We start from the raw sequence: 14,553 nt of genomic DNA, 5'->3' as shown, positions 1-14,553 counted from the left end.
GTGGCTGTAGTGTGTACCATCTACAAGATGCACTGCAGCAACTCGCCAAGGCTTCTTTGGCAGCATCTCCCAAACCCGCGACCTCTACCGTCTAGAAGGACAAGGGCAGCAAGTGCATGCGAACACCATCATCTCCAAGTTAAACACCATCCTGACTTGGAAATATATCACCGTTCCTTCATAGTTGCTGGGTCAAAATCCTGGAACTCCCTACCCAACAGCACTGCAGGAGTACCTTCACCACACAGACTGCATCAGTTCAAGAAGGCAGCTCACCACCATCTTCTCAAGAGCAATTAGGAATGGGCAATAAATGTTGCCCTTGCCAGCGATGACCACATCCCATGAACAAATTTTTAAAAATGTGATCGGGCGGGAAAGTGGAATTGAGGTCGAAGATCAGCCATGATCTTATTGAATGGCGGAGCAGGCTCGAGGGGCTGTATGGCCTACTACTGCTCCTATTTCTTGTGTTATGGAACACATAAAATATTCAAAAGAAAAGGGGGAACATACTTCAGCACAGTTTCATTTGATTACATTGCTGCAGGGTTTAAAACAGAAATTAAATCTGGAACAATAGCGAGGGGGGAATCATAAACACAAAGATCAAAGAAAAACACAAGAAGAAAGCAGTTCAAAATGATTCCTTTAAAAATTATAGGCAGATATGAGAAATTGGATGGCGCACTGGATTAGCACACTATTCTTTCAATTCTGCGATTGAAAATAGGCCAAACTCATTGTGTCCCTCTCTGTGCCATAGGAAACCTGAACCCAGTTCCTAGTCGTAACAGGCTCACAGCACAAAACAATTCAGAGTTGGAAGTTGTCAATAAATACAGTCAGTGAAATATCCTGAGGATGGTGGATACTGAAAATCCAAAATGGAGTCCACAATGGTAGAGCAGGACCTTCTCTTCATCTGGCCACAGCTGAGCTGACACATGGTCAGTAAGTGCATTTCTCAGCAATGACAATGAAAGATACGGGCCTCACAGATAATCATTTATACTATTTACCCACCACTTTACAAAACTTGTTTTAAGATGCAAATTACTTTATAATTGTTCTTCCCTCCTCAAAAACTGTTATGCCATTATCTACTTTTGTATCAAAAATCTTATGCCTGCATGCACTTTCTCCTGTCCACAGAACCTTATTTCCCGTTGTCGCATATTTGTCACACTTTTCTGCCAATGTTTCCAATTATAAATTCCTGTATCCACATTTATAATGGAAACTGACTCTGTAAACTTGTCACACCTTAAATACAACCACCACCTGTGGTCACACTGTAGCTCTTCAGTTTTGCATCTTCCAACTCCTCAGCCTGCAGAGAAATTGCTACACTCTAACCAACTCTATTTCTCGGCTTCCCAAATTGCTGTTAAGTTTTGCTATTCATAATAATAATAATAATAAAGTAGAATGTATAAAAATGAGAATAGAATATATGATTATAAAATGGTAACTAAAATGCATCCACATGTACGGGTCCAATTATCTTTTTCTTATTCGTTTATGGGATGTGGGCGTCGCTGGCAAGGCCAGCATTTATTGCCCATCCCTAATTGCCCTTGAGAAGGTGATGGTGAGCCGCCTTCTTGAACCGCTGCAGTCCGTCTGGTGAAGGTACTCCCACAGTGCTGTAAGGGAGGAAGTTCCAGGATTTTGGCCCAGCGACGGTGAAGGATCGGCAATATACTTCTAAGTCAGGATGGTGTGTGACTTGGAGGGGAACTTGGAGGTGGTGGTGTTCCCATGCATCTGCTGCCCTTGTCCTTCTAGGTGGAAGAGGTCGCAGGTTTGGGAGGTGCTGCCGAAGAAGCCTTGTTGCTGCAGTGCATCTTGTAGATGGTACACACTGCAGCCACGGTACACCGGTGGTGGAGAGAGTAGATGTTTAAGGTGGTAGAAGGGGTGCCAATCAAGCGGGTTGCTTTGTCCTGGATGGCGTCAAGCTTCTTGAGTGTTGTTGGAGCTGCACTCATCCAGGCAAGTGGAGAGTATTCCATCACACTCTACTTGTGCTTTGTAGATTGTAGAAAGACTTTGGGGAGTCAGGAGGAGAGACACTCGCCGCAGAATACCTAGCCTCTGACCTGCTCTTGTTGCCACAGTATTTATGTGGCTGGTCCAGTTAAGTTTCTGGTCAATGATGACCCCCAGGATATTGATGGTGGGGGATTCGGTGATGGTAATGCCGTTGAATGTCAAGGGGTGGTGTTTAGACTCTCACTTGTTGGAGATAGTCATTGCCTGGCACTTCTTTGGTGCGAATGTTACCTGCCACTTATTAGCCCAAGCCTGAATGTCGTCCAGGTCTTCTTGCATGCAGGCATGGACTACTTCATTATCTGAGGAGTTGTGAATGGCACTGAACACTGTGCAGTCATCAGCGAACATCCCCATTTCTGACCTTATGTTGGAGGGAAGGTCATTGATGAAGCAGCTGAAGATGGTTGGGCCTAGGACACTGCCCTGAGGAACTCCTGCAGTGATGTCCTGGGATTGACCTTCAATCACCACAACCATCTTCCTTTGTGCTAGGTATGACTCCAGCCAGTGGAGAGTTTTCCCCCCCGATTCCCATTGACTTCAGTTTTACTAGGGCTCCTCCATGCCACACTCAGTCAAATGTTGCCTTGATGTCAAGGGCAGTCACTCTCACCTCACCTCTGGAATTCAGCTCCTTTGTCCATGTTTGGACCAAGGCTGGAATGAGATCGGCAGCCGAGTGGTCTTGGCAGAACCCAAACTTAGCATCAGTGAGCAGGTTATTGGTGAGTAAGTGCTGCTTGATAGCACTGTCGATGACACCTTCCATCACTTTGCTGATGATTGAGATTAGACTGATGGGGCAGTAATTGGCCTGATTGGATTTGTCCTGCTTTTTGTGAACAGGACACACCTGGGCAGTTTTCCGTATTATCGGACAGATGCCAGTGTTGTAGCTGTACTGGAACAGCTTGGCTAGAGGCGCGGCTAGTTCTGGAGCAGAAGTCTTCAGCACGATAGCCGGGATGTTGTCAGGGCCCATAGCCTTTGTTGTATCCAGTGTGCTCAGCCGTTTCTTGAGATCACGTGGAGTGAATCGAATTATCTACCGCTGCCTAAACCCTGCTATACTTGGTCTCAACTTCCTGTGTCAAATACCACAAGAGAAAGATTGGAAAAGATTTACCTCCCATTATGGACGTAAGATATTTGTTCAAGATTTAATTATTTTTTGTTCCACAAAACCTTCCCACTTTTTCTTAATTACTTCAATAATTATAAAATACATCTTCTTCCCTTTACTTCCCACAATGGTTCTCACTGAAGCTTTTGTTGGTACAGAACTTCCTCCATGTGCTTTTCCCACTGTTGAGTCTCCAATGACCAGCATCTTAACAGGTCATTTCCATGGGTCTAGAGCACAGACAACAGCTGCATCAAAGCAGCTCAAATATCCCCATGGCCGTGGTGAAAAATTCAGTCCCCCTCGATGATACAAAACAAAACACCTCCCAAACACCATAAGCTCAGAAGTTTTATTTAATGTTTAAACTGCATAAAGCATTTGAAAAAACAAAATATTACTTTTGGTTTTGTCACCACTTGTGCCTCAGCTTTTGTGAATTCTACACCTGGTTGTCACATTACAGTGCAAAGGAGCAGGGTGAAAATTACAACTTCACTGATACACTGATTACACATACACACACCCATACAGAATTGTATGTGCGTTGTTAGAACCATTTTTAGCCATGTACAATGACTTGCATTAAGGAAGAAAACGGCAGCTGAAAACTGTACCAACAAAAGCTTCAGTAAGAACCACTGTGGTAGGGAAGAAAAAATATATTTTATAATTATTTATATTCAAAAGTCGTCAAGTTATGTTCGACTTGTATAGGATCCTAGTTGGGCCATACTTAGCCTGCTGTGCACAGTCCTGGTCTCTATACTATGAAGGGGATGTAGAAGCACTGGAGAGGGTGCAATGTACATTTTTAAAGTTGGTACTGGAATTTAGGGATAACAGCTATCAGGATTGATCAGGTTAGAGTTTTTTTCTTTAGAAGGGAGAAGGCTTTGAGGCGACCTGATGGAGGTGTTTAAAATAATGAACTGGTTGGACGGGGTGGATGCGGAGAGAATGTTTCCACTTGTGGGAGAATCCAAATACAAGATAGTTACTAATAAATCCAATAGGAGAAATGTCTTTACTCAGAGTGGTTAGAATGTGGAACTTGCTCCACAGGAAGTGGTTGAGGCAAATATCTTAGATATTTTCAAAAAGAAACTAGACGAGTACATGAGAGAAAAGGGAATAGAAAGATATGCTGAAAGGCTGATACGAGGTAGATGGAATGGGAGGAGACATGTGTGGAGCAAAAACACCAGCACAGACCCGCTGGGTCGAATGGCCTGTTTCTGTGCTGTATATTCTATGTAATTCTATATAAATTATTTGAGCATTTGGATTGGTTAGCTTTGTAGTACTTCTTAATTCAGGAAAAAGATTGAGGGATCTGATTACTCTGTTTATTGCTGATGACTCATTCCTCAATGAACATTTTTGCTACTGTGATTTTGTGCACACTAAATCAACAACTTAACAGATAAGTGGCTATTTCAGGCAATCACAGCTTTGTACCGCATGGACGTGTGACACCTTGGCTCAGACAGGTCGGAGACCACACTTTCTACAATACTACAATGACTTTCACGTGTTACTAAAAATGCACACACAATGACAACAACAACCACAACTTGTATTTATATAGCGCCTTTAACACAGTAAAACTTCCCAAGGCGCTTCACAGGAGTATTAGAAGACAAATAATTTGACACTGAGCCATATAAGGAGAAATTAGGGCAGATGTCTAAATGCTTGGTCAAAGAGGTAGGTTTTAAGGAGCGTCTTAAAGGAGGAAAGAGAGGTAGCGAGGCCAAGAGGTTTAAACAAGAAATTCCAGAGCTTAGGGCCTAGGCATCAGAAGGCACAGCCACCAATGGTTGAGCGATTATAATCAGGGATGCTCAAGAGAGCAGAATTCGGAGAGCGCAGATATTTTGAGGGGGGTGTTGTGGGGCTGAAGGAGATTACAGAGATAGGGAGGGGCGAGGCCATGGAGGGATTTGAAAACAAGGATGAGAATTTTGAAATCGAGGCGTTGCTTAACCGGGAGCCAATATAGGTCAGCGAGCACAGGGGTGATGGGTGAACGGGACTTGGTGCGGGTTAAGACACGGGCAGCCGAGTTTTGGATGACCTCAAGTTTACGTAGGGTAAAACGTGGGAGGCTAGCCAGGAGTGCATTGAAATAGCCAAGCCTAGAGGTAACAAAGGCATGGATCAGGGTATCAGCAGTGGACGAGCTGAGGCAAGGGCGGAGGCGGGCAATGATATGGAGGTGGAAATAGGCGGTCTTAGTTATGTCGCGGATATGTAGTTGGAAGCTCATTTCAGGGTCAAATATGACAACGAGGTTGTGAACAGTCTGGTTCAGCCTCAGACAGATGCTAGGGAGAGAGATGAAGTCAGTGGCTAGGGAACGGAGTTTGTGGCGGGGACCGAGAACAATGGCTTCGGTCTTCCCAATATTTAATTGGAGAAAATTTCTGCTCATCCAGAACTGGATGTCGGACAAGCAGTGTGATAATTTAGAAACCATGGAGGGGTCGAGAGACGTGGTGGTGAGCTACAACTGTGTCATCAGCATACATGTGGATACTGATGCCGTGTCTTTGGATGATGTCGCCAAAGGGCAGCATGTAGATGAGAAGTAGGAGGGGGCCAAGGATAGGTCCTTGGGGGACAGCAGAGGTAATGATGCAGGAGTGGGAAGAGAAGTCATTGCAGGTGATTCTCTGGCTACGATTAAAAAGATAAGAATGGAACCAGGCGAGTGCAGTCTCACCCAGCTGGACGACGATGGAGAGGTGTTGGAGAAGGATAGAGTGGTCAACCGTGTCAAAGGCTGCAGACAAGTCAAGAAGGACGAGGAGGGATAGTTTACCTTTGTCACAGTCACAAAGGATTTCATTTGTGACTTGGATGAGAGCTGTTTCAGTACTGTGGCAGGGGTGGAAACCTGATTCGAGGGATTCAAACATGGAGTTGCGGGAAAGATGGGCATGGATTTGGGAGGCGACAACACGTTCAAGGACTTGAGAGGAAAGGGAGGTGGGAGATGAGGCGCTCGTTTGCAAGGACGGAGGGGCCAAGACTTATTTTTGTTGAGGAGAGGGGCGATGACGGCAGATTTGTGGGAGAGGGGGACAGTACCTGAAGAGAGAGAACCATCTAACATGGGAGCCAGAAAAAGAAGTTGGGTGGTCAGCAGTTTGGTGCGACTCAACACTAGACTTTTAAATTATAGGTAAATACAGATAGACCACACAAACTCATATCCAAATCCTTAATTTAAGTTAAAAAAAAAAATCAAAATATATAGTGAATAAAAGACACAAAAGGCAAGCAGCACATGAATTTAAGAGAAGTAATGAGAATAGGGATAACTGAAAGTTAAAGTTGGGACACAAAGCAGAGTTTTATCACTGACCCCTATTATAATTAATATTTTAAGTGCATTTTAACATGCAGCATATATTGATTATACAAGATACACTACATACACCACAATAGATAGTGTTTATACCAATGTCTCTAATTAGGAAAAAAGCTATATTAAAGCACAAACCCTGAAATGCTTTTTGTGTATGCGCTACAGAACAATCGTGCACGAATCTAGAACAATCCCAAGCAATAACAAAGAATGCAACAGAAACCACTGGTAAAGTGAAAGAAACTGTTCTGTTCAAAATACAACAGATTTCATGGCTGTGTGGGTAACATTTGACCTGGACTTGCACCTTTAATAATATTTCTGCCCCCTGCTGTACAAAAATATGGTCGATACTCTGAAATGGTTATGAATGTTGAATATTTATGGCGATTACATGATCAAATGAGAGAGAACATATCATTGTATGGTCCAAGGTCTTTTGCCATTCTCTCCTAACTTTGAAATTAATTTAGCATTGTAAAGCTGAGAAACTAGCCGAGACTAGTAAATAGCACACTAAAATGCTTCAGGCGACTCACATTAATCCGTGTGTGTTATTTATGGCCAACTCCACAAACTGACAATTCATAAAATTAACTTTCATAGAAACATTGCAGTTTTAACAGACATCTCAAATGAGCCAATAATTACAATCATTTAATTTACAAAAATAAACTGTGCTTTCTGCTAATCCACATACAATGTATTATTTATTAATACTTTTTTTTTTAAGTCAGGTATTTCAAGCCAGTGCAGCTGATTTATTAAGTTTAAATCTTAACCTTGACCGACACTTAAATTGTAACTTGCACTTCACTGGGTATATTCCAAATAACGTAACACATTTTAAAAGTAAAAGTAATGCTGTACCTTTGATTTTTTAAAAAGCATCTATTATCAGACCATTTTCACAAGTGTAGATTTTCAAAAAATGAACTATCCAGGACCTAATGGCAGAAAGTCTCTGAAGTTTGGTTTTTAATAGAGCAAATACACAACTGATCAAACGTATAAAAACATGAATAAAAATTTAAAATCCTTGTTGAAATATCAAAATACAGACGAGTGGGAAGCAGGTTCAAGACTCCATTCTGCTGAGCTCTTAATCTTAGTTATGTGATTGTGGTGAGGTGCCCAGCACAAACCAGGCAGCTTCCCACAGAAAAAGAATAAATCAGTTTCGGGGTGCTACTGTAAACAGCTTGCCTTTAATGTAGTAATACGTCCCAAGGCGCTTCGCAGGAGCATTATCAAACAAAATTTGACACTGAGCCACATAATGAGATTTTAGGGCAGATGGGTCAAAGAGGAGGAAAGAGAAGAGAGGCGGAGAGGTTTAGGGCCTCGGCAGCTGAAGGCGCGGCTGCCAACAGTGGAGCGATTAAAATCCGGGACGCGCAAGAGGCCAGAATTGGAGGAGTGCAGCTATCTCTGAGGTTTGTAGGGCTGGAATAGGTTACAGAGATGGGGAGGGGCGAGACCACAGAGGGATTTGAAAACAAGGATGAAGATTTTGAAATCAAGGCGTTTCTTAACTGGGAGCCAATGTAGGCCAGGGAGCACAGGGGTGATGGGTGAACGGGACTTGGTGCTAGTTAGGATACGGGCAGCAGAGTTTTGGATGAGCTGAAGTTTCTGGAGGGTGGAAGATGGGTGACTGCCCAAGAGTGTGTGTTGGAATAGTTAAGTCCAGAGATAACAAGGGCATCAGTGGAGACTGGCAATGTTATGGAGATGGAAGCAGGCGGTCTTAGTGACATCATGGATATGTGGTCGGATGCTCATCTTGGGGTCAAATACAACACCAAGGTTGCAAATAGTCTGGTTCAGCCTCAGACAGTTGCCAAGGAGAGCAGTGTGAGTGGAGGGATGAGATCAAAGGATTTCATATTTTCTCCAAAAAAAATACAATAAAGTCCTGTTAAAATCTCAAAGAAAATGTAACTAAACCTGAACCCCTAGTTAGAATGTCCTTATAATTCTGATTTTTTTTTGGAGGGGTGGGGAAGAGGAGAGAGAAAAATATTGTTTTTTCATTCCAGATCTGAAACTTACCTTCCACTGTTCCTTGGGCAGGAGTTTTACCACCACCACATCGCCATTCATAGCTCTATTTCGAGAAATGATACCGTCGATAAAAATATCTCTATTTCCATCCTGAAAGAAAAAGTAATATTAACTGAATTAATGACAAAAAAATCTAATAATAATTCCAAGGTAATGTCAAAGAATATTAGGTTAGCTGCCTTAAGCGTGATGCTCGTCTTTCCATGACTTTAACAACAACAACTTGTATTTATATAGTGCTTTTTAACATAGTAAAACGTCCCAAGTCACTTCACAGGAGCATTAAAAGACAAAACATTTGACACCGAGCCACATAAGGAGAAATTAGGGGAGAAATTAGGGCAGGTGACCAAAAGCTTGGTCAAAGAGGTAGGTTTTAAGGAGCGTCTTAAAGGAGGAAAGAGAGGTCGCGAGGCGGAGAGGTTTAGGCAGAAAATTCCAGAGCTTAGGGACTAGGCAACAGGAGGCACAGCCACCAATGGCTGAGCAATTATAATCAGGAATGCTCAAGAGGGCAGAATTAGAGCGCAGATATCTCAGGGGGTTGTGGGGCTGAAGGAGATTATAGGGAGGGGGGCGAGGCCATGGAGTGATTTGAAAACAAGGATGAGAATTTTGAAATCGAGGCGTTGTTTAACTGGGAGCCAGGTCAGCGAGCACAGGGGAGATGGGCGAACGGGACTAAGTGTGAGTTAGGACATGGGCAGCAGAGTTTTGGATGACCTCAAGTTTATGTACAGTAGAATGTGGGAGGCCAGCCAGGAGTGCGTTGGAATAGTCAAGACTAGAGGTAACAAAGGCATGGATGAGTGTTTCAGCAGCGGATGAGCTGAGGCAAGGGTGGAGATGGGCGATGTTACCGAGGTGGAAATAGGCATTGGAGAAGGATGGAGTGGTCAACCGTGTCAAATGCTGCAGACAAGTCAAGAAGGACAAGGAGGGATAGTTTACCTTTGTCACAGTCACAAAGGATGTCATTTAACCTCCACATAGAAATAGGATACACAGAAATACTATCAAATTATAGGGGAGAGTGATCCATCCACAACCATTAAAAAGTTTGTGCATTGTGCAGTCAGTTGACCTTCCCCTGGGCACACAAGATCTCATTTGGGCTGTCCTAACAGTTTTTTTTTAAATCAGAAGCACCATCATGCCTGAAAAAACAGCAAGTACATCAAATCATGTATAATAAATGATAGAACTACTCCAAGCCAATGGAATCTAGAACATTTCAAACAAAGAACAATAAGCAATCTACCTATGAAAAGTAATTTACCATTCTTCCTCATTTTCTCAGTCATCACAACCAAGTAGGAAATATGCTATATCCGTGTCAAAAACTGTAAGCAGCCCTGGAGCATAAAATGGCTGAAGTACTCATTATTCCCTTGATCCCACAAAAAAGCATGAAAATTGTTCCAAGTAGCTGCTTTACAGCTGGTCTCTAAAGGAACACTGGACAGGTTAGTCCGAGGAGACTGAACTTTATGCTTCTCTGATGGTTCCTAACCTATCAGGGAGTAACACGAGATAGATAGAATTACCAATGTTCATATTCATGGAAGTATCACATGTGAAATTATAATCTCCTGGCTGAGGATGATGATCTTACACTGCTGCCAAGGCCAGTTCCCACGTAATCCAGGCACAAAAAAAGCCCGAATGAGAATATATGCTCTGTACACAGTGGAAAAACTTCATTCTACACGATTCCACCACTGTTCATATATGACCATAAAACTATTTGGTAAAGATGGTACAAGCAGATATGCTTTATTTCGTTAGTAGAAGAGGGTATACTAACTTTAAAATTAGTTATTTTTACAATTAATTAAAAAGGTGGTGCTGAAAGGAAAATAAAGCCAAAAATGGCAGCTCCATAAGCTTGGCTTAAGAAAATTTTTTTTTCACAAACTCCATCTCTGCTGGGAGACAGGACAAAGCTCATTTCTCACCACTAACTCCAGGTAATCAGAGGGCATGTAGTCAGTCTTAGTCAAGTCAGCTCGGAGTTCTCTTCTTCTTCTTAGACAGTCCCTCGGAACCGAGGGTGACTTATTTCCACATTAAAAATGAGTTCTCAGGTGACTGATGAGTCCAATGCGGGACCTACAGTCTGTGTCACAGGTGGTCCATGTTGTCCAAAGGCCTTGTCGTGGATTTTGATAATTGGGGGGCAGTACTGTGCGGCGGGGGCAGGTTGGTAGAGGACCTTTGTCTTACGGATGTTTAGTGTAAGGCCCATGGTCTCATACGCTTCGGTGAAGGTGCTGACAATGGTTTGGAGTGGTAAAGTATTGATTTTGCAAATTATACTATGGGGTTTGTCTGTCTTTAATTTGAAGGGTGGGGGGGGGGGGGTGGTGGCAGTAGGAGAAGGATTGGGATTGTTAGTGTGCATACACTGACCAAAAGATTTGGATTATTTTTCTCCTGCTGATTAATGCTGTACTGTAGGGTAGATTCGCTTGGTTTCCCCTTCTTTGGAGGAGAGCTAAATGACTGACTTAAACATCTGCTGTATCTAACCCCCACCTGTGTTACTGCCTGTATGGAGCTGGGCAAGGCAGCTCAACCCTCTTACAAACATTTTTTTAAAGCTGTTTCACCTCACTATGATCCAGAATATTTACATTAAAGGCTAAGGTGCAGAACACCACTTCTAGCAGCAGTATTGCTGCAATTACTTTGGCAGTTTGTCAATGATAGCAGCAATGCCATACATGACAATGTCCCAACATAAGTGGGGCAGAGTCCTGCTGGTCTTGACAGGTTGCAGTAATAGATGTAATCAAGTAAAATAATTGTTCTTGGAAAAATTATTTAATGCTTCATCGAATCTGAGGCATGAGCTGATGCCTCAGGTATACATGTTTGGATAAGTATTCAATTGCTGAGGAGTCCATAAAGGAGACACTGCTAAACCAACATCATGATCTTTTTTCATGTACGATGCATGCTAATATTGGTAGGTTGGTTCAAAAGCAGCAGCCCTGGTTACCAAGTCCATGTCCGAGCAAACTAGATCAACCCAAAACCTAAGCCGTTATTTCACATGGACCACGAACTACATGATGGAGGCAACAAAGTCACCTGAATGCTATTTAGAGATTTGGACATTCTAGGTACACAGCAGGAAGCAGCATTAGGTAGCAGTGGACTGGGAGCCAAACCCAAACATTCACTTGAACTGATACTACAAGAGCCTACATCAGGCAGCAGTCATGTGATAGTCAAATCCAAATGTTCAGACTTCCAACTGATGCCATAGAAAATTATATGGGGCCTGGAGGCCCCTGACTCCTTCTCACCAGTCATACAGTTTGACATACAATGTGGCTCAGCCAATGCAACATTGAGTTGACATGCCTGAGAAAATTCCCTACTAACACTCCATTCTCTACTGAATCTTGGAGCTGAAAAGTGCCAAATTGGAACTTGAAATCTCTCTTCGCCTGGAAAAATAAAGCTTCAATATCCTCATAGGTTCGTAACATCTTCCAGTAAATTATTTGGAGCAGTCTTTTGACTTTCAGAAAGACAATGACTGATGTTAGTACAAAATGCTAAACTGGGAGCTAACATTAGCAAGTGGTCAAAGTAGATCTGTACAGAGACAAATCGACTAGGGCACAAAAATACTCAGCAGTAAACTGGAGTGGATAAAAACTTTTCAACTTTATATGCAAATAATAAATAACATTTCTATGCAATTTAACTATTAAAAATCTTTATAATGTTCCAACTAAACCAAGAAACCAATAAAAACAATTAGATTTTTTCTGATGTGGGGACAACAGATATATCAGCTACCAGTAGATTAAGGGCACAATCTATAACATTTACAACATAGTCAAGAAATTCATCTGACTGCAGGACATGAATCTCTGAAGCAGTTATATTTGAGTAATTTTCCCTGAGCAGCAATGACATTATTAAATTTGTATATGCAAGTTAAATGAATGAGGAAAACATGTCGTCCAAAAGAAAAAAAAAAATCCAGAATCAAAAATATAATCTGAATAGTCTTACTAACGTTTCCCAAATAATCAGTACGGTCCAGAAAAATATAAAACTATCCTCATTCTCTTAAATAAAATTCTTAAACAAAATATTAATCCGGCAACATATTTGCATATCTTCTGCAAATATATTCCTCATTCTTTATTCAACTTCTGATTTTCTAATGAGCTAAGCAATCCTATTGGCAGTGAAATCATCAACCACAGCCAAAGGATAAAATTGAAGTGTTAAAAGTCAAGTCATTTCTTTGCAGCTTTCCAGCTATTTGTTTTTGGTATTCCATTCTCAGTAAGCGTCGGTTCCAATTAAAGGCTCTCCAAAGAAAATCCATCACATAAAGCACTCATTTCCATGGGGAACATGTCCAATAGCAGCAATGCTCTTCTTATAACCAAGCATGTTTTTCAGTTCCAGTGTCCAGACCACCTTGACAGGAAAATAAAGACCATTGATTGATGTAACCCAACTGCTAACTAAGAATTTATTGTAGCTTTGAGCAAGCCTTTGAGTTCTCCACTTAAAAGAAAATAGTTTAGAAGCCATTTGTCTCCATTTATCAGTTCTGAAAACAATAAATTCAAAAAGGCCCAAAATGCATCAGAATTTTATTTTGCACAACTTTTGGAAGGGACAAAACAGTATATGTTTGGTATTTTTTTGACCATTTTTCCACAGAAAGAATTTAGGGGGAGAACGTTACATTTAAAGGTTATGCTTTGAAGCAAAGTGTATTCACACATGTTTAAAAAATAGCACCAAGCAAAAGATGATTAAAATGCGAATGAGTTAAGCTGTGATATTGTTTCCCCAAAGACTACAGGTTTTATTAGTCTGTCATAACAAATCATACAGTTCACACCCATTGTGTTGGGAGGTCCCTGGTTCTGAGCACTCAGCAGGGGTTATCTGATGTAGACCCTCTTGGGTTGTGAACAATGGGAGATTAAAAAAGAGAGGCAGAGACAGTCAAGTTTTTAAACAGAAAGCTGCGAGGGTAAGGAGAACACAGGACGGTAATTAGGAATTTTTACGTCAAGCAAGATTACCCATTGATGTGGAGAAGTATAACAAATTAATATTGATAATTTTATGAGATGATATGTTGTGTACTGATTGAATTGAGTCTAATCCTAACTGTTGCTCTGTATCTTCATTTGCTGTGAAATAAAGCAGCTTAAGGATTTGTATCAGATCTCCTCTTACCAGATGTCTTCCCTAGTTGGACAGGCACGGGTAAAAGATACAAATATCCACGTCAGATCACAAGGGAATACCACTGTTGCACCCATGGGTTATGCTATCATACAAGTGGATATTGGGCAATGCAAGGGGTGTGGGATCCACACAGGGGTGACTGGCACTGCTCGAGAAGTAATTATGACAGCCCCAAATTTGTAACAGCATATTATTCTGAAACAGATATTTGGCTTTTTTTTTAAATTAGAAAACTTACATTATACCACCTACAAGTAACCTGTGACAGAAATATCAACCGTAGTCATATCATCATCACTAATCTGGGCCCAAGCCAAAGAACTCTGTATCTGGACTATTAAGCTACAACAACTCCAGGCAATCTTGATGCGGTAATGTTTGGCTCATGGTTATGCGAGTATTTTTCAAAATTCTCTGCCTAAATCACTCTTTCCTTGCTACCTCTCTCCCATTCTTTAAACGAATCTTTGACTATGCATTCATTTCCTTCCCATACCCTTTAATCTTTACTGCTTCCCACTTAACTGTTTTTCCACTGCTCCCTATAAACCTTGTTGAGCTGCTTCCCCAAGAGGGGGACACTATGAAAAAAATGCAAGTTTTATGCGCACTCACCGCATTCATCTTTGAAAATGTAAACATCCAGGTTAGAGTCATAGAGTTATACAGCACGGATAGAGGCCCT

The 14,553-nt window shown here is 41.7% G+C and overlaps 1 protein-coding gene across 5 annotated transcripts in view; it reads right to left on the bottom strand.

Moving 5' to 3' along the window:
* dis3l2 (DIS3 like 3'-5' exoribonuclease 2) overlaps window positions 1-14,553 on the bottom strand; it is a 380,300-nt gene that overhangs the window by 297,682 nt on the left and 68,065 nt on the right. For all 5 annotated transcript variants that reach the window (XM_085990207.1, XM_085990206.1, XM_085990205.1 and 2 more), the window contains exon 5: window positions 8,616-8,717. In XM_085990207.1, the coding sequence (XP_085846333.1) occupies window positions 8,616-8,717 (102 nt within the window). The remainder of the gene's footprint in view (window positions 1-8,615; window positions 8,718-14,553) is intronic.

This window comes from Somniosus microcephalus, chromosome 6 (assembly GCF_052327205.1).
Source record: "Somniosus microcephalus isolate GS21.2 chromosome 6, FLI_Smic_1.0, whole genome shotgun sequence".
NCBI lineage: Eukaryota > Metazoa > Chordata > Chondrichthyes > Squaliformes > Somniosidae > Somniosus > Somniosus microcephalus.
Note: the sequence above shows the minus strand (reverse complement) of the source record. Positions and strands in the feature narration are given on the sequence as shown.